Here is a 19846-nt window from a genome sequence, read left to right on the forward strand (position 1 = left end):
GGTCGTGGCCTAGCTCGCCCTGGGCTTGGGCCGACCCTGCCTACTTGTACCAAAAGGGTGTGGAAATGGGTGACTTTTTCTATATAATTTGGGAAGTGTGGAAAAGAAAGAGAGGAAAAAAATGATGTGGAGCATGTGTGCCATGTTGATAGTTTGGAAAGCATACCTTTCATTCTTACTTTTTTATGGATGCTTTGATGGTATATAGTTTTATTTTCAAGGGAAGCGGTTGAAGGAAGACTTAATTGTTGATACTTGATGCCATCATGGCTATGCCGTATTCTTGATTGATGTCTAAATGTAAAAGGTTTTATTATTTAATCGGCTAAAAACCCTCAATTGAGAGAGTGTGTATAACTACTTATTATGTTAAAAAGAAATTACTTGTAAAAATGGATTGTCTGGTTTAAAAAGTAAGTACTTTCAATGTAAAATTTCTATCTCTATTATAAAAATATATTTGCCTAGAAAAACCAGAGTAAAAAAACTAAAAATGCATCACCTTTTTATGTGATAGCGTTGGCTTTTAAACATTATGTAATATGAATTACATAATCCACCTTTTTAGTTAATAAATATATCGTTTCAACAAAAAGAGATGTAACTATATAGTATTATTTTTATAGCATCAATCTAATTAAAAGTGTATTTCACTTTCAAGATTTAATCCTTTAAATATTACAATCTTTAGGAATATATTATATTAACGAAAAAGTTGACCTTTTTTTGCAATGGATTATTTGGTGGTATATATCTCAACAAGATCGTTATCAAAGGATACAAATAGATGTTGTTTATGTCGTTTTTCTTGGATTACAAATAGATGTTGAAAGTTTACTTTTCTTGGGTCGATTAATTGGCTGATCAAAATCTTCATTAATCCCTTGTAAGTTGTAATTTCAGTAGCACATTCAGATAATTAAAATATTTTCATAGGTTGTAAAACATAAATATATAGGACAATCATATACATATCAATTACATATTCTAGACTTTCTCATAATAGATATTTAATATGGATAACACCATCCTTATTCTTTCATAACAACCTAGAAAAAGACACACCGGATGAGGTGACACCCTCCTTATTTAACTTATTCTTTCAAAGTTGAAAGTTACATAGAAAGACTTCGATCATGGACAAAACACAACCTTGTAGTTAGTTCCACCAGGGCAAGTAAACAAACTAGACTCATCATCTTGAGGGTAGCTATAAGCATCAGGACACCTATCCTTAAAGAACTTCGAATACTCAGTAGGTCCACAGCTACCACGTTCAATGGTGCAACAATACTCCACAGTATTAAAAACCGTGCATGGATTATTACATCCTCCCTTAGTTCGCAATTGTTCAGGGCACTGACCATTTATATCAGCAGCACACCTCATAGTCTTGCATGAAGCACCAACTGGGCTAAACTCCATCGGGATATTAAACCCATCGATGACAGATATGTCAACAAAGTCATCGTTGTTGAATTGGTTAAGAGCAAACTCAGCTAGGGTATTGGGTGGTGCTCCATAACCATTACATTCAAGCATTCCATTACAGTCGCCTGTATCACATTTCCCTCTTCCATTTGCATCAAAGTTGCAACCTGTTCTTCCCCAGATACGAGCTTTAGGTGTTCCTGGTGCAACTGTGACTTGCCATGATTGACCTGTTTCAAGCTGTTTACCTCCACCAGTTGAGACAGCGGCCCACACTGTGTATGGACATTGGTTTATGACATCGAAGTTGGCTCCTTGAGTGAAAGAGAAGCAGAAGATTGAAAGAATAGTGAATGGAATAAGAGAGAGTTTAGCAGGAGTCATGTTTTTGTGTTTATGGTATATATGTAGTGTTTAAGTGTGAGTTAAAATTGTATTTTGTTAGAAGGGTTTATATAGAAGAGAGATGGCATAAGTTAGGCATGCAAGTGAGTTATTTTCCATAGAATTTTCAATGATTATGAGATGGCTTTGGAATTTACGTTTGAATTTTAAACATATATAAGTACAAAGTTTGGAAGAATTTGGAAGTATAAGTTGATTAATAGCAAAATGTTGATAAGATAGAAAAATGTAACTAAGAATAGTCAAATAAACATAAGAAAATAGTTACGTCTTCTAGACATTGAATTTTCCTTTGCAGGGGAGATTCACCAAAAATCACATTTCTTAATTATATTTAATTTTTTGACCAACTCCAAAATTAGGTCCGTTAGCAAAGTCTCAAGAGAATGACATTCATTGTGTTTTTTTTTGAACCGTCGAGTTAGTTGTTAGTGGTCTGGGCGAATCTTCGTGACGGACCTTTCACCGTCTATGGGGCCTGTTGGCGACCACATATTTGACGCTCCATTGACTCAAGCACAAACACACCTCCCCCTTGTTAAACACCAACAAAAGTGAAACCCCCACTACCCGCGGGGCTGGTGAGTGTGTGGTAAAACACTCCTGACCTCATCCCAACTGAGCTACAAAAAAACTTATGAACCTAAAAAATTTTAAAAGAATTATATTTTGAAATTTTTACAAATTTCAAAATTGATCTTAAAAATAAAGAAAAACAAGCTTTATATTGCAAAAAGGAAAAAAATGTATGATTGTTCTAGTTTCAGGTAAAACCTAATTAATTGGCCAATACTCGATTGGTATAATTCAAATGTACAAGTCGAATATTCAGATTTCTATATTGGTTTTAGCAAAATAGGAATTAATTGTTGAATTCTAAATTAGTTCATTTAAATTACTAAAACCATAAACAAATAGTTCATTACATCGAATAACAATTATTTATATATTTATTTTTATGATATATCTTTAATAACTTTAACAATTTAACATAGTTGATTAGAAAAGGTTGTGACGGAGAATTTGAAATTTTGAATTGTATTAGGTCCTAAATTCATTTAATCGACATACAAAACTTTTTAAATAGATTTTCGTATGTCAGAAAATAAATTTGATCTTTTAACTTTATAAACCGTATATAATATCGACCAATTGAAATTTAATTTGATTGATTTGTATAAGATTTTAATTTTATTTGAGTTATTTAGATCTATAAATTAAAAAACCAATATCAATTTGAGTCAGATGGAATCATATCAACTTATCAATTCAAATTATAAAAAAAAAGGCAACCCAACCTAATAAATAGTTATTGATATTTTCTTGTAATTTTAATTATTTATTTTCCACTTGTCATTAGTGTTTTTTAATTTTTTAAAAATGTCACCTAATTCTTTAAAGTAATATTCAATGTTTGTAAGGATAAATTTTTCTAAAGTTTGTCTATTATTATTATTATTATTATTTATTTCAATAATATATAAGAAGTAATTTCAAATCCGCACAGATCCTACGCTTTTAATGCTTCCTTCTTTCACTCTCTACAATCTCGGTTTCGCTCTCTCATTTTCCCGCTTTTTCATAATCATCTGAATCTGGGCTCTCTGTATTCGTATCTTTTTCATCACTCTTTCTCCCCTCCTAAATCTCCGGTAAAACCCTAACAAAGGTCGGTTACATTTCAAATTTTTTTCAATGCTGATTACTATGCATGTCTTCCTGTATCCACAAACACAGCTTTCTATTTTTTCTTCTTTTCGAATTTTTGTTTTTAATTTGACGGTTACAAAGCTTAACGCAGGTATCTCTCAACTTATCATTGATTCAAAACCCAGAAATCAACCCTTAGTAGGATTTCCTTGTAGTGAATTTATTTGTTTTGCAATCGATTATCTACTTGCAATGCGGATCGATTGAATAGTTCTAATCTATGTAGTAGTGGAGAAAATCAACCGATTGAGTCAAATTGTTTGCCAATTTACTATTTTCACGCTTGATTGTTGAGAAAAATGTACGATTTTTGGTCGCATTTACATGAACCGATTTCTAACTAGCGATGACATTGGTTTTGATTATTGTTCCTCCTGCTTGGAGTATTGCATGTCTATTTTGGGATTTGTGATTAGTTTGTTTGATTATAGTCTTCTGAGATCTTTTACCATGTTTTGAATGTGATCGTGTTGTGTGTTCAGCATACCTCAATTGGGATGATAGAATTGATGATTGGAGTGAAGAAGGCAAATCCTACATTTGAATCTCCAAAAGAGGTTGGATTCACATCGAGCTCATCAGTTTCTGATAGTAGTTGTGATGCTAACACACCAAGATCTATTAATAGCCATGGGTAAAGCTTCTTGTGTTACTCTTACAGTTTACTAAACCATACTTATGTACTCAATTGACTTTTACCTCACTTATTCAGTTATTTGTATCCATTTGTATCGAGCTGCAGTAGCACCAATCAAACTAAACGTTCATCACAAGCAGGCTGGACAGATGATGAGGTTCATTGATACTTACTTAGTAGCCACGTGTCCTAAATCCTATATACACTTCAAACACACTTTAGTTTATGTAGTGGTTTAATAAAGATTATACAGTACTGTAAGAGGCTGTTTGATACAGCCTTTGAACGAATCATTCAGTACTAAATGGTTCAGTTTTATCTAACATCCCCTAAAGTAGAAGCATAACACTGTATTTCTATACATTTTTTGTATTAGGATAATTTGTTAACCGATGTAGTCAAGAAATACAACGGAAGGAACTGGAAGAAAATAGGTGAGCTTTCTATCATACATAATTTATTGGAATTAAACTATTTTTTTGTTTAATTTTGATTTTTTTTTGTGTGTGTGTGTTGTGAAGCTGAATGCATACCAGGAAGGACAGATGTTCAGTGTTTACATCGTTGGCAAAAGGTTCTTAATCCTGAAATTGTGAAAGGACCATGGACAAAAGAGGTAAACGCTCGCCATTTCTTTCATTATATAGTTATTATGATTTATGCCATTTTATTTGTTTTTATAAGTTTATATTTTTACAGGAAGAAGACCATATTATAAAAATGGTTGAGGCTCATGGTTGTATGAAATGGTCAGTTATTGCAAAGGATTTACCAGGTCGAATTGGAAAACAGTGCAGGGAGAGGTAAAAGTGATGTAATGACATAACTGGACCTTTTTTTTACAGTGCTAAAGTCATAAAATAGCAATGTACTTTGGATCCAGGTGGCATAATCATTTAGACCCTGCTATAAAAAAAGAAGCATGGAGTAAAGAAGAGGAATCAAGCTTAACATATTATCACCAGATATTCGGGAACAAATGGGCAGAAATAGCTAGATTTCTACCTGGAAGGTATATATATGCTTGAATGTTTCATTGTAATACAAATTATGAATCAAATTTGTAAAAGAACAAGGTGATAAATAATCTTGTGTACTTTCAGGACTGACAATGCTATAAAAAATCATTGGAATTGCTCATTGAAGAAGAAGATGGATTTAAACATTCCACACATTCTACCAATTACTGTTCATGAAACTACACACACTGATTCCATTTCCGATGGTGAAAAAAGTAGACTAGAAAATGATTCCATTGCTTGTATAACAAACTTAGCTCTAGGAATGGATGATTCCATTCCCAGCGTTGATGGTGAAGAATGTCTAGGGTTTGCCAGGTTCGCAAAAGGATGCGGATTTAAACCACCGGTAACTCGTTTTGAATCTCGTAAAAAGCGTAAGATTGACAGAACCAACGATTTGAAACTCGGATCTTCACCAGATTCGTCATTTCTAAGCTTATCGATATTCGGATCAAGCAAATATGGTGAATCTTCAAGTTTTGGACGTCAAATTGGTCAGTTTTCTTGCTCGACTCCTCCTGATCTTACACTAAGCATCTCGTTTAGTGCGAGTTCTTCTGAATCGGTGCTGACGAACTCTACAACGAGTTGCAAAAACGCGAATTTATCTGCACATGATTGGAATCGAGAAATTGAGACTGGTGATTCGGAAAATGTGAAGCAAAATTCGGATTTGTGGGCTCGTAAATCTCAACCACGGTTAGGAAGACGTCTGGATTATATATTTGATTCGGCTTGCGATCCAACGGCTATCAATTGCTGTAGTAACTCCAGTACCAGTTGATTGTGTGCAGAAAGTAATAAAGAGTTGAACACGAATGGTGGTGTATTGCAAAGCTGAGAATAAAATGCACCTCATAAAAGTCAAAGCTTCATAGGTAAATTCCGATTTTAAAATTGTTATTCAATTTGTTTTTGTTGAATACAAAGGTAAATTATACAAAAATAAAAGTTTCATAGAGGCTAAGAACGTGTTTGGCAAAAGTAGCTGTTAGCTGGAAGCGGGTAGTGGGAAGCTGTAGCTTTTACTTGTTATATGAATGTTTGGCAAAAATAGCTGGGAGCTTTTGAAATATATAAAATTACATAAAATGACACTTGATTAAAAATAAATAAATATATAAATATATTTTTAAGGGTAATTATGGAAATTGATTTCAAAAGCTCAGGAGCGTTTTGTTAAACGCTACATGAAGTAGCTTTTAGAATCGGAGCGTTTTGTTAAAACTAAAAGCTAAACGCTCATACTGCCAAACGAAGCTTTTTGTTTAAACTAGAGCGTTTTATCAAAAGCTAAAAGCTAGAAGCTCCTAAACGCTTCCAAAAGTTCTGTGCCAAACACGCCCTAAAAGTCCTTATGACAAGTGACAACTTCATTCATCGTCTTTGCAATAAAATTGCATTTCATACCATGTAAGGTGTATTCTAGTACTTTAACCATATCGACATTCTCATATGATATTGACGACATTTTTTATACCCCCAAATTCAAAAGAAAGTATCTGGGTTTGTATGAAACACAATGAAACTAATACCTCTTTTATACCCTAGTTAGGCCGATTTCACAGTAAAAAAAATACAATTTTGCATTACCATTGCTAAATTTGATTGCAAAATAGTAATACAAAAGAGATAAACCATTTTTGCGGTGGGTTCCTCAGTTTTATAATGGACCCTATACAAACTCAAATGGCACAAACTGTTTCGTTGTATGTTCCATAAACATCATATAACTCATGCAAAGTCCTTTTTATGGAAATGAATATGTAAATGTTACAATGATTTCTCTATATATTTTAATAAACAATAGCCAGTATATTAATACATGATTTATTTAAATAATGAATATGTGTTTATTAAAACGGTTTTCCTGAGATCTTGGATATAATATCCCTAAGATCCATAAAAGGATATTTGTTTCTTGGATGATGGTAACTTTGTGTAAGAGCATTGTGTATGGGTCATACCCATACCCATCCACAATGTTGTCACGTCACCAACAACTCTTCATGACTTCTAGAGGGGATGGTATTCCCAGTCTTAACCTAGCGGAGGTGAAGTAAAAAAAGAAAAATAAAACAGAGGAAAGAAAGAGTATGGCGTTATGGGTTGTTATGCCAGCAATGAGCAACACCAAAACGAGAAGCAGAGGCGGTATTTGTGGCGTTATGGAAGTGCCACATAGGCACCTCCACGGCGTTATGGTCCCGTACCGTATGCTCTAAAAGTAGACAAAAGAAGTGGAAGTATGCACAATGTCACATTATATCTATTCTAAAAACTAATGTCGGTAGACGGTAGCCCTTTTAGTTTTTAAACCTTTTTCTTCTATGTTTTTTTTTTTGCTATTGACCCTTATTTTATAAAATAACATTTTACGCCCCTCTACTTTTTTTAGAATGTCATTTTTACCCATCGATTTTACACTTTGTATATTGTCACTTTTTCTCTTTTGTTTTCTAAGTTTTTGTGTTTATTTCTGGTAGTACATATAATATGATTTTTCTATAATTACCACTTTCAACTTTGTAAAATTTCATTTTGTCTCCTTAGCTTTAAACTTTGTAAAATGCGTCTTCACTTATTTGGATTTAAACTTTGTGAAATATCATTTTGACCCCTTCGACTTTGAATTTTGTATAATCTGGTTTTCCTTATTAACTTCTATTATTTAACTAAAAAAACTAATTTTTAACGTGCGTGTTTTATTTAATGTATGACTCGGTATAAATTATAGGTTGTGAACATTTTGTCGTACATTTAGAACCTTCATTCGTCAATATAAAAAAATATGTTTATGTATATATTGGTATAAATTCGAGTTCGTCTACATTCCGAGGTAACATTTTTTATGTTTTTGTGCTTATTTTTATATATGCTTCCTACGTCAATCGATCGCATATAATACGTTTTTTTATTATTTGAACTTCTATGTGTTAAATTTAATAAAATAATCTTACTTGCTTATTTTTATATATGTCGATATAAATTCAAATTTCTTTACGTTTTGATGTAAATTTTGTTAACGTTTTCATGATTATTTTATATACGTTCCTACATATGAGTTTGGTTACATATAATACATTTCATTCGACATTATAAACTGGAGTTATTTAGTGGTACCGACCTTCTATATTAATCTACCAACAGATGCAATATTGTTTAACTTTTATCAATACAATCGTTAAAATTCAACTTAAACCGATTACTGCCGCTGCAATGCGTGGCGGGTAAAATCCTAGTTATCTGTATGGACAAGATTTTGACTACTATCATTTCAACTTTACCTTCTAACATCTTAGGTTATCCACACCTCTGTTTTAACTTCTAACATGTTAGTCCATTCACACCAGGGCAATGTCATTTGTCTTTCAAACATGAAATATCAGCTTTTGCAACTAAACCCCACATCAATTCAATATTAATATTCTTTTTAAAATGGTCCCACTAAAAATAAAAAATTGTTTTATATATTTTACAATATATTTTCATGTCTATATACATAATAAATAAATGATATGTAATTAAATGAAAGGTGGTATTTGGAACTATTTGCAAGACCATTTGTAAGACCGGTCCTACATTATTCTTGTTTATAAGATTATTTCATAGTTCAATGGCTTATATAGCATTAAAAAATAAAAAATATATATATAAAAAATTCAAGGATCATTTGAAACTGAAAGCTATAGTTTATGGAGTTTTAACGACAACCCAATCAAAACCATATTAATTTTCACAAATCAATTGAAAGTTAAATATTTTTCCTACTCTGACATCAAAGTTCTTAAACGCCCCTAACATGTTTACAAACCCTACCCAAATTCACCCATAAACAAAAAGATTACGATCCAATTTCAATTTAAAAATAAAAAATTCAAGATCATATCCTTACAAAGAAAATACTCAATTCAGGCCCATTGTTCCCATCAGGGCTCAACATATAAAGCGTCTCTGAATCCCTTGACCCCACCACCCGGTCAAAGTGTGCCCTCATGTATGCAATCTCACCGTCAGGACCTTCGACCTCAGATTTCCCCGGCAACACTCCGGCACCCATTGCCACTGCCGCAAGCGTCTCCATCACGTAATAATCCTCCTCCGTTGGTTCCCTCTTCACCCCACGACCACCTTTTCTCCCATTGAAAAACATCGTCCATAACGGCTCTTCCAGAAGCTTCACCTTCTCCTTTTCCTGCTGTTTCTCGCACTCTAACGCGATTCGAACCATTCCCACATTCATTTCGTTCTGCAACTCGTTCGTTTCGAGCTCCAATTCCAGAATCATGATCGGTAACGTTTTGGTGTTCTCTTGAATCGCAAGGGCGACACACCCTTTTCTGTATCCGTACAGCGTTCCGGTGACGCAGTTTGTTCCACGGTGACCTTCCGGCGGACGGCCGCTGGGGAAGAGTGGGATTTTGGCTTGTGTTACAATTGGGAACGACCGGAAAACAGAGCGAACGACTCGGAATACTTTGGTGTGTTTGCCTTTTTTGTAGGACGATCGTGCGAGACCGGTGGTTGGTGGTTCCGGCGGAGGCGGCGGTGGTGGTTGTTTATGTGATTTTAATGATGGCGATGGCGATGAGGATGGTGGCATGGTGGTGAGATTGGGACTTTTTAACTCCCCCATTACCGGAATCTTATGCAGATTCAGCAACGGGAGAAAGATTAGGGTTTGTTTTGGATTGTGTTTCTAAAATATGGCTATTAAAAATTTAATAATTTATCCACACTTTTAGCAAAATATTTAACCAATTGAAGGCTTTATTTGTGGTCTATTCTTTTTTTCTTGAATTGGGTGGCTTCGGCTAATTTCAACATTAACCCAAAAACAAATCTACAAAGAATAACAAGTAAAATCTATTAATAATTAATCCCACTTTCTTGTGAGACAAACATATATGGTTTGTCTAGAAGCAGCCTCTTACGATTGTTGTTTGTATTTTTAGACACTAAAATACATATTAACTTAAACCTACCAACCCATTATATTAAACCCACCAACCCATTATAAAAAGTATCAATTCCAATATCCAACACAAAATTCAGTTTCCTCTATATCATAAACCGGCATCCCAAGTCGGTCAAGCCTGCCCGAGCCCGGATATGCCTTCCGTGCAAAACTATCGCGCACTGTGGGAACCCATTGCACACCTGACCCGTATTTATAACCCGGATCCCTTTTCGCTCCACTAGAAACCTCGTTATGACTCCTTAGTCTTGGAGCACTTAGTGACCTAACTTTAGCCCGTGATGACTCTGTGTTAGCCATATAGTTGGGGTGGTCAGAGTACCCGCTAACATAGCTTCTTGAACCCTCATATGAATTAACTTCACAAGATGCACATGGGCTCGAACTTGTGGGTTGAACCGTTGACCCTCTTGAAGTAGTCAAACTTTGACTAGACACGAAGTTGATTTGGTCATGTTGAAAGAGCTTTTTTCCTTTAGTTATCGTATCGATTTCAACAATTTTGTCGTTTTCTTGAGTAATTACATCTCGATTGTAAGATTTTGAGTTGTTCTTCTGTGTTTGTTCGATGATTGGGTTAATTTCAAGAAATTGCATTAAATAAATTGAGTCTTGTTTTTGAAATAACATACCTTTAATATAGAACGATGATCGTGTTTATTACATGGAATTTGTTCGAATTTTTCCAGAGTCGCATGTTCCTACAAATACAAGGCACACATCACATTCATGTACAAAAATAAAAATGACCGGATAATATTGTGTTTTTGCCGTTCTAAAATAACAAAATTAATAATGTGTTTGACATATATTTGACCAGGATAAAAACTAGTGATAATAGTGAGACAAAATCCTACCCAATAACTTTTACTATTATCTTTTAAGCCAAAAATTTAAATTGTTATTTGGAGTTCGAAAAAAAAATTTAAAAATATGGAGGGGAAAAGGTACATACATGGTGGTGTAAATAAGAGGGGAGTTTGGTTGTTGAATCGGATAAGTGGGACCGGAGTGCACGGGCACGTGCCTGAGCACGGAGGAGGACCTGAAAACGCCGCATCATATCGGCGGTTTGCTTCCTCAGAATGTGACCTCTCACCACCGCCTGAAGCTTCACTAGTGCTTTCAACGCCCTTAATGCCCTTCTAGCCTATAAAATAATTCAAAATTATAAGTTAAAAATAATATATACATTTTTTAAATCAAAATTAAATGAAAATATATTATTGAGTTGACATGTCAAAGGAATAATGTAATGCCACGTCAACAAAGATACGCCTAAAATTAGTTGGGCATTTAATTGTGGGAAGATAAGATATAGTTAAAATCAGAAAATGAGCATACAAAATTGAAAGGTGGTTTACGAAGGGAGAGTCGATTTTAGTAGGAAGAATATGACAACTCACCAGCCACCTTAATAAAACAAAAAACATTAAGTTCATGGGACATATATCATGTGTTACAATAATACCAGAAAATAAAATGTCCTTAGTTTATTAAATTAGTCAGGAGATAATTTTAGTATATGTTGGTTCGTTGGAAATCTCCTAGATAGTGAAACACGCATTATCGATATTAATGAATAGAATGAAAATATATATATTTTTTTATGCATATGGATTAAGGACATTCACCACTTTTCATACAATTTCATTATTTTATTTCTATAGTCCATTAAAACTATATATAAAGTTCAATAGACTGTAATATTGGCCATCATCATATTTTTTTCATTCACTATTTAACTCTGTTCATTATATGACAATTTGTCATCCTACTATCGAGTTTTAACCATTATATCTCAACTTCTCATTCCAACTCATCCAATCTTTTTATTCACCTAATGCATTGTGAATGCTCAAACAATTATAGTAATTCATTGATTAAAAATTTTAATATATGTTTATACAGTTTGGAAGTATTTAGAAAAGCATTAATGTTTTCAGTTCATTATCGATAAAGTCATAGTTTCTCATTTTTAACATAAAAAGATACAAAATCAAGAAATTTTTATAGAAAATGACAAGAACCGGAAATCATTTATATATTTTGGATTTTAGCGGGTGATCTTCAAAAAACTTCTTATTTGCCGGGCTCATTAACAATAAAGTCATGATATTTCTTGAACATAAAATGATAGCGATTTTATCTTAGTATAAATTTATTGTATTCTCTATACATAACATAGTGTATTATTTCATTGTAACTAGAAAAAGACACGCGGCTCCGCCGCTTTTGGACTATGTCATAGAAGTTAAATATCGACAAACTTTAAAAGATGTGTCGAAAGTGTAAATCACCACAAATAAGGGAGAAAACCGACAACCCCTAAAATTAGATGTCAAAAATGTAGAACCAAAAGAAAGAACATTGATGGAAAAAAACGAAAATTGTTGTGGCTATAATGTGAAAGTTGCCAAAGCTGGAAAAATATGGTGGCAAAAGTCTAAAGGAGGTTTTTTGTGTTTTTTATGTCAAAATGTAAATGTTTTGACTGCAAGGTTGAAAAGTGTCAAAGTCACTAAAAATTTGTGGCAAATACATCAAAATATAAAAGATTTGACTGCAAGGACGAAAAGTGTCAAAATCACTAAAGATTTGTGGCAAAAATCTAAAGGCACAAAAACTTAATCAAAACTTAAAAATATAAAAGTTTTCACTTCGAGGACTAAAAATGTCAAATTCATCAAACATTTATGGGAAAAACCTAAAGCTAAAAAGATTACTATTCATAAGGTCCCTTGGATTTAATATATATATATATATATATATATATATATATATATATATATATATATATATATAATTTTATTTTTTTGTCGTTAAAAGGGTATATCTCTTACTTCTTGTCTTATAGTTATCTTATTGTATTCTCTGTCTCGTAAAAAAATATTAACTCAACTCAGTGTAATCTTTTTGTATTATCTCTGTCTAACAGTGGATTTTGTCTTAGTATAATCTTACTATATTATCACTCATCGATAGAATGTATTATCCTATTGTAATGTTAATGTATTGTCTATATGTCTATGTTTAACAAAAGATATTATCTTACTATATTTTTTTTATCTTACTATATTCTCTTTGTCTGATAGAGGGTATTATCATACTATATTCAATCTGTTTAATTCTATTTTGGCTACTAACTTATTTCACTTACAGTAATCTTATTGTATTATCTTTGTCTAATAAAAGATCATGTCTTACTATAATCTCACAGTATTCTTTTTGTTTGACAAGGATAGTATCTTAGGGTAAAAATAAAGAATATAATAAGATGATATCCTCTCTTAAACAAAAATAATACAATAAGATTATAATAAAACAAAACTTTCTGCAAGACAAAGTAAATATTAAGAAAAAATACAATAAAATTATCAAAAAAACAAACTCTTTGTCAAACAGACATAATACATTAAGATAATATCTTTGTCAAACAAAAAGCATACAATAAAATTAAGATAATACTCTTTATGTTTTTCTATTAAAAAAAAATCATGAGTTTATCCGAGGTCCAAAAAATAGAATTTTTTTAAGATTATTGACAGTCCCAAATATATAAAAATTGCCGATTTTTTTCATTTTGCTGTAAATAACTGTTTGTTTTGTACTTTTTTGTTAAAAAATAAGAAGTCATGGCTTTATTCCGAGAATATATGGACTTTTTGGAAGATTTCCATATACAATTTACTTCATGTTTATAATTGTTTATAAATAAAATCATTATATTTGGATATAAATCCAATAAATCGAACCATAATCACCTTTTTATCCAAAAGCATAGTGAAACATATGTTTGTCCTTGCATTAAATGATCAAATTCTTTAAAATTCTTGAAAAGGAGATGTTTTGGAAGCCATCACATAAACTTGTTTCTAATCTTAAGTGGTACCTTCTGCATGTTACATTGTTACATCACAATGCAGAAAGTGGTACCACGTAAACTAAGGTACAACTTTTACTGCATTATTTACCATTGTCTGGATATTTCTTATTTTCTTTGTTTAGATATTTTTAATTAATCATAATACATTTAACAAAAATATTCTAAACGTGAACATAGACATTTTATCGTTAATTTTAAAAATAAAATTCTCTTATTTTTATGCTATGTTCTCAATTTTAGGAATAACCAAAAATTATACTATTAATACTAAAATAAACTTTATTTTTTACTAATATAAACTTTTAATAAACCTATTTTAATATAAACTTTTAATAAAACTATTTTACGCACCAGATAAGCTCGGAAACATGACTGGATTTTTACGGCTGCAAAATCTTCACGAACACCGTAGCCGGTGGTTCTTCTAGTTATTCGTACTACCTCCGCCGCCGCCTGAGCTGCTGCTACGGCTGCATCGACTACTGCGGCGGTGGCCGCTGCAAGCGCAATCGCGTGCTTATTGGGATCTTCATTGTCGGTTGGATTACGATGATAATGATGGAGTGAGGCTCCGTCGAAAGATTTGGAAGTGTCCCGGAGTCGACGCTGCGGAATCTCTTTGTGCGATTTCACAAAACTCCACCGTCGCTTTGCCGGCTTTGGTTGTTTAGGCTCTGAACGTGAAGATTGTGTGGTGGAGGCTTCAGTGGTCCTGAATCCGAGGAGGGATTTGAAGAATTTCGAGGTCTTCCCCATTTTGGAATGTGGTTACCTGTGGTGTATTGAGAGGAGCTCCGGCAAGTAGTTTGTTTGGGAATGCATTTTAGTGAGAGAGAAAACGATCTCTGTGTGTGTGTTTGAGAGAGAGAGAGAGAGAGAGAGAGAGAGGAAGGAGAAGTTATGGTTGAGAGGAGTATGGTCTTGTTTTTGTTTGTTTTTATAAATAATTTTTTTTATTAATTTTGGCGGTGGACAATGCACATTTTGTCTCCTTTTTGTTTCAATTACTATAATTTTAATATTATTTTATTTAGATTTGTAAAATAATTACACATGAAAAAGTTATTATCTTGTTGGGTTGTCAAGACAATAATGAAAGGAGGTATAATATATAATGAAAACGTTGTTATATGTATTAAATAGATCAACAATTGTGTTGTTTTGAGCGATATCTTAACACTTCCGAGTAAATAGCAGCGGGTTGCTCCCTCTCTAAGCTTTGTTTGTTTTACATCTTGCATAAAAAGTTGTATGAAAATGTGTTTGTATAGTAACTTTAATTAGTTCTGTATAATTTTAATTACTTTGTATTTATTTTATATAAAAAAATTGAGTACGTTATAAGTTTTGGTGGAATGTGAATTATAAATTAAAATGAAAGAAAAAAAATCGATGTGAAGAGAAGGGGTGGAACAGTCTATCATCCCAATTTTCAAAAGGATTTTCCTTTTTTAAAATAAGGAGTAAAACATCAAATCCATTTTCCCATAAAAGTTTTATGTAGGTACCAAATTGTTTGATAATAAAATGTATCAGAAAGATCTCAAAGAGGGTAAGGTAGTATTTGTTTTTTGTCTGCAGATCTGCGTGGCCTCTTCTGTTTGCGCCGCGCAGACATTAGCCTTTGCAGACTGTTTGTTTTTTTGAAGACTGCAGACCTAAAAATGTATGCGCACCCTCTTCTTGGCGCAGATGTGGACCATAGTCTTCTAACATCTTCAGACATCTTCTAGCCTAAAAAAACATATATATCTTTATTTTTTTTAAGTTATTTTTTTTAATTTATATTTTTTCCAACTTTATTAATGATAAACAATTTGAAAAAAAAATTACAAAACATAAAAAAAACGTTCGACGATACAAACATGATATTTTTGACAAATTTATAAATAAAGATTTATTACAATATAATAGTCGTTGAAGTTGTTTATATAAATATGAAAAAAATCATAATATATTCTTATATTTTTTTGCCAAATTTTGTAAAACATTATTTAATACAATATCGTCAATTTCTCGAGAAAATATTTATGGTACGTTTTTAATGGATATAATTGAAAAAATCGAAGTTTATTTCCATCTATTTATATATCAAATTCTTCGATCACTAATTGTAATGTTTAGTTATAACTTTGCAACTAAAGTTGTTGGTTTTTATCAAATATATACGTTAATTCATACCATTTTTATTTTTATTTTTTATACAATAATACATAAAAGTTGATCTCGATTCGTTAATTATTTATAATAAAGTCATAAAAATATTAAAAAATCACTTTGAAGTTTAAAAAAATCAGTTTATTTAGATTTCAGTTTATTTTAGTAGCCCGCAGATGTTAAAAAACAAACAGTCTTCTTTTTTCAGACTGCAGACGTTTGGTCCGCCTCTTCTACTGCAGAGGTCTACATATGTGGTCCGCAGACTGCAGACATTTTTCCTCAGAAAAAACAAACAGCACCTAAGTCTCAAACAAAAAAATAAATAAATAAACATTGATCTCAAACCGGGTAAGTCTCAAACAAAAAAATAAATAAATAAACATTGATATGAATGTGGTACAATTGCACCAAGCTTTTTAACCGGTCGACAGAACTACCTAAATACATTTAATTAATGGTAAGCATAAAGTTTAGTGAATTTTCTAAAAATACTAGATACTTTAGTACATATATAATGCCTACAAACAAATGGTTCGCGAGCTCACGTTGTTCCGTGTGACTCAACCTAGTGTTGTTCCATCATCAATAGTTGACTTTGTAACTTCCCAAAAACACGATACGATTTTCTATTTTTAACTTAAAAGAAACCATTGTTTTCAAACCAAAACCATATCAAATCAAGTGTCAAATACAAACATTCCCAAGATCAGGGTATCATAAAATCTCCAAAAAAATATCATTGAAGGATGTGTATAATCACGCATTCGCCTTGTCACGGTCTTCTGAAGTACTGTAAAACATAAACTGAAAATGCAAGTCAAAGCTTAGTGATTTCCCCCAAAGTACCACCACACAACATAACATATACAACATTACATGTTGGGTACAATCAGTCATCGGACTGGAATACCCTCGGCCCAATCAGTCATCGGACTGGAATACCCTCGGTTCACTCCGTCATCGGACTGGAATACCCCCAGTCTATTGGCTCACACACATAGAAGTAAATCCTCAACCCAAACCATAACATGTCGACATATACATAACAGATAGCATATAACCAGTTAACAAGCAAACATGCAGACCTACAAATCACTACCGTATGAAAATATGCTACATATCAGGACTCAATTCTAACATTCAATACAACATAGCAACATCTTTTAACCAGGATACATGATTCAGTGGGTCGGCATTGGTGCGTTCGACCCACAAGTACAGTAAAGAAAACTCACCTTACAATCTGAACAAATAGCTGAATAGGTCTCTGCTCCGAATATCAGCTCCCCGTCACCTATTCATCAAATAGTGACCAATCTCAAATACAACCCAAAATACCCTTAGTCTAACTTGGTCAAAGTGAAACCTGGTCAACACAGCTGAGTACGCGAGGCGTACTCATGCCTTGACCAAAAAGGGGTGGTTGACCGCGTACGTGCATCATACCATTTGGTACGCCTAGCGTACGCGCCTGGCCCTTTTTCCTTCTTATTAAGAGCTTAAACCTTAAGCTATTTTGCCCAAATTCCAGATCCAAACCACCACTAACGTCCTAAACCATAAAGTTGGAAACCTTATGGTCTTGCGTGGCTATTAAGTGCTAAATACCAAAAACCCTGGCCTCTTAACCCATTAAGGCATCCAAACTCGTGCATGGAAGGGAAATAATGACCAAGACCATATTTTTATGCTTCTAAACACTCCAAAACATCTGAAAGGACAACTTAGATGGATTAGAGTAACCCATACTCAAAATACCAAACTAATGGGACCAAAAGAACACAAACTTCATGGTCAAACTAAATCTAAGCATAACTTCATCATGTTCAGAGCTTTTTACCTCCAAAGGGTGTCCAAAGATGATGTAATTCTGGATCCAAGGTGCTCCACACTTCTAGGATGATCTCCTCTTCTTTCTTCTCCTTCAAGTTCACCAAAACACACACACCAAGCTAAAAAAATGCTCTCAAATGGATTAGGGTTTGCAAAGGAGTCGAAATGGGGCTAGAGGTTGCCAAGACCGAATTCTGCAACACTTGTCTTTCCCATAGCCCCATATGTGACAATATACTTTAATTTACACAAGACGTGTAATTTGTAGGCCAAAAAACATGGACAATGTTTTGCAAAAAAAATTCAGAAATTCCATTGTATTGTATTACACGACCATATAAATTAATAATAAACTTTAAACGACCTGTGTAAACCTTTTGTTTGCGTATGACTCTTTTTTTAATACATTACTTGTTTGTCTTCAACAAACCAACAAAATGTATTTTTGACTCCTAAAAATAATTCTAAGACATTACAAAGCATAAAAACTCATTTAGAACATACAAAGATGTAAATAAATTGTTTTAAATAAATATTGAAAAAAAAACATAAACGACTTGGATTTCCTCCTGATTAGCACATTTTTAATGTCGTTGGCTCGACATGGCCCCTTGATTTCTTCAATCCTCTTAATTAGGTCATTCCAAAATGTGAACCTCCTTTTTTTAACTTGGAAGTTTCATAAAATGGCTTCAATCGGTGCTTGTTCGCTTCGAATATCTTATTTGTTTTTTTGCTTTTAACTTCTATATCAGTAACAATAACTGGGCTCACCCAACGAGGTTAAAGCTTACTCGAAAACAAGTTAAGACACAAATGGTAAAGTAAATATTTTGTGTACATTTTCAAAGAACTTTTGGCTATTGGTCTTGTCACGAAAATCTTTAGTCTTGACTTTGTAAGTTCGAGATTCTTATAAGCATCATTGCGAATTTTCTATAAGTGTAACACCCATGTCCAAATTGGTTAAACTTAATTGTAGCAAGTACCAAAGATGGAGTTTTGAAGGAATCTTTGTGCCACGATGTGGCCAAGGAAGGACACGACGTGGCAATCGTTAATGGGTCACGTGATATTTTTGGATCACCACGGCGTGGCCAAGGAAAGCCACGACGTGGAAGCTGATCAGCCCCAAGCCCATGACTCCTTTAGGGTTCCTTTCATATTTAAGACCCTCTAACTCAATTCTAGGGTTCATTTCTTTGCTTCTATTCCCCTCAAACTCATAAAAACCCTAATCCTTTTCCCTCTTGGTGGTTTGCTATATTTTGGGTGGTTTTAGTGCTTTTGAAAGGAAGTGGGGAAGAATTGGTGCAAGGATCAAGCAAGCAACACCTTATGATCTTGGTTTTCACCTTCTGGACCATTTGTAAGGATCCAAGTGTCTATCTTTTGAGTTATTCTCTTAGATCTAGGTTGTTTTGGTCCCTTTTTGGTTCATAGAGTTGATTTGGGTTAATGTATAGAATAAAGTTGGCAACTTTATTGCTCTCTATTGTCCCTTGAACATCATATCTTTTGGATCTGAAGTTTGGTTGTGATTTGTGAATCTTGCAAAAGTTATAGGTCATTTTCTTGCCATTTGACCTAAGTTGAGTTAAGGACATGAATGGATTATGCATTTCCATCAAGTAATCATTTTTGTGGACCTTTGGTACCCCACTTTAGCTTCTGGAAGAGTTGGGGTTAAGGAATTTTTCGGATTAAGGGCTTAATGGTTAATACATTATGGATTTTGTCTTTATTTGGACCTAGGGTTGAGATATTGATCTCTTTGGGTGTCT

General features: G+C 33.2%; 4 protein-coding genes across 4 annotated transcripts; 1 reads left to right on the plus strand and 3 right to left on the minus strand.

The window, feature by feature from the left end:
* Positions 1 to 947: 947 nt before the first annotated feature.
* On the minus strand, positions 948 to 1852 carry LOC145119842 (thaumatin-like protein 1). Its single transcript, XM_079055602.1, has one exon. It carries the CDS (start codon positions 1813 to 1815, stop codon positions 1135 to 1137), a length of 681 nt encoding a protein of 226 aa, XP_078911728.1. The 5' UTR covers positions 1816 to 1852; the 3' UTR covers positions 948 to 1134.
* A 1541-nt stretch (positions 1853 to 3393) lies between these two features.
* On the plus strand, positions 3394 to 6259 carry LOC145119841 (uncharacterized). Its single transcript, XM_079055601.1, has 8 exons — positions 3394 to 3505; positions 4029 to 4180; positions 4259 to 4340; positions 4560 to 4617; positions 4705 to 4799; positions 4883 to 4986; positions 5067 to 5195; positions 5287 to 6259. Exons 2-8 carry the CDS (start codon positions 4044 to 4046, stop codon positions 5987 to 5989), a joined length of 1308 nt encoding a protein of 435 aa, XP_078911727.1. The 5' UTR covers positions 3394 to 3505; positions 4029 to 4043; the 3' UTR covers positions 5990 to 6259.
* Positions 6260 to 9039: 2780 nt separating this feature from the next.
* Positions 9040 to 9981, minus strand: LOC145120465 (protein MIZU-KUSSEI 1-like). The gene has a single exon (XM_079056288.1). The coding sequence runs from the start codon at positions 9839 to 9841 to the stop codon at positions 9089 to 9091; it is 753 nt and encodes a 250-aa protein (XP_078912414.1). The 5' UTR covers positions 9842 to 9981; the 3' UTR covers positions 9040 to 9088.
* A 68-nt stretch (positions 9982 to 10049) lies between these two features.
* On the minus strand, positions 10050 to 14973 carry LOC145120464 (protein IQ-DOMAIN 24-like). The gene is made up of 4 exons (XM_079056287.1): positions 14421 to 14973; positions 11139 to 11333; positions 10816 to 10884; positions 10050 to 10738 (listed from the first exon to the last, which is right to left on the minus strand). The coding sequence occupies exons 1-4, from the start codon at positions 14823 to 14825 to the stop codon at positions 10232 to 10234; spliced, it is 1176 nt and encodes a 391-aa protein (XP_078912413.1). The 5' UTR covers positions 14826 to 14973; the 3' UTR covers positions 10050 to 10231.
* Positions 14974 to 19846: the final 4873 nt, after the last annotated feature.

This window comes from Lactuca virosa, chromosome 6 (assembly GCF_052849685.1).
Source record: "Lactuca virosa cultivar CGN04683 chromosome 6, Lactuca_virosa_CGN04683_v6, whole genome shotgun sequence".
NCBI lineage: Eukaryota > Viridiplantae > Streptophyta > Magnoliopsida > Asterales > Asteraceae > Lactuca > Lactuca virosa.

Excerpts from the sequence above, each read along its gene's own strand:
- LOC145120465 (XM_079056288.1), bottom strand. The coding sequence starts at position 9,841 with ATGGGGGAGTTAAAAAGTCCCAATCTCACCACCATGCCACCATCCTCA.
- LOC145119842 (XM_079055602.1), bottom strand. The coding sequence starts at position 1,815 with ATGACTCCTGCTAAACTCTCTCTTATTCCATTCACTATTCTTTCAATC.
- LOC145119841 (XM_079055601.1), top strand. The coding sequence starts at position 4,044 with ATGATAGAATTGATGATTGGAGTGAAGAAGGCAAATCCTACATTTGAA. Across the intron at positions 4,618-4,704 it reads AAGGAACTGGAAGAAAATAG|CTGAATGCATACCAGGAAGG; the intron begins GTGAGCTTTCTA and ends TGTGTTGTGAAG. Across the intron at positions 4,987-5,066 it reads GGAAAACAGTGCAGGGAGAG|GTGGCATAATCATTTAGACC; the intron begins GTAAAAGTGATG and ends CTTTGGATCCAG.
- LOC145120464 (XM_079056287.1), bottom strand. The coding sequence starts at position 14,825 with ATGGGGAAGACCTCGAAATTCTTCAAATCCCTCCTCGGATTCAGGACC. Across the intron at positions 11,334-14,420 it reads CATGTTTCCGAGCTTATCTG|GCTAGAAGGGCATTAAGGGC; the intron begins GTGCGTAAAATA and ends ATTATTTTATAG. Across the intron at positions 10,739-10,815 it reads ATCATCGTTCTATATTAAAG|AAGAACAACTCAAAATCTTA; the intron begins GTATGTTATTTC and ends GAACAAACACAG.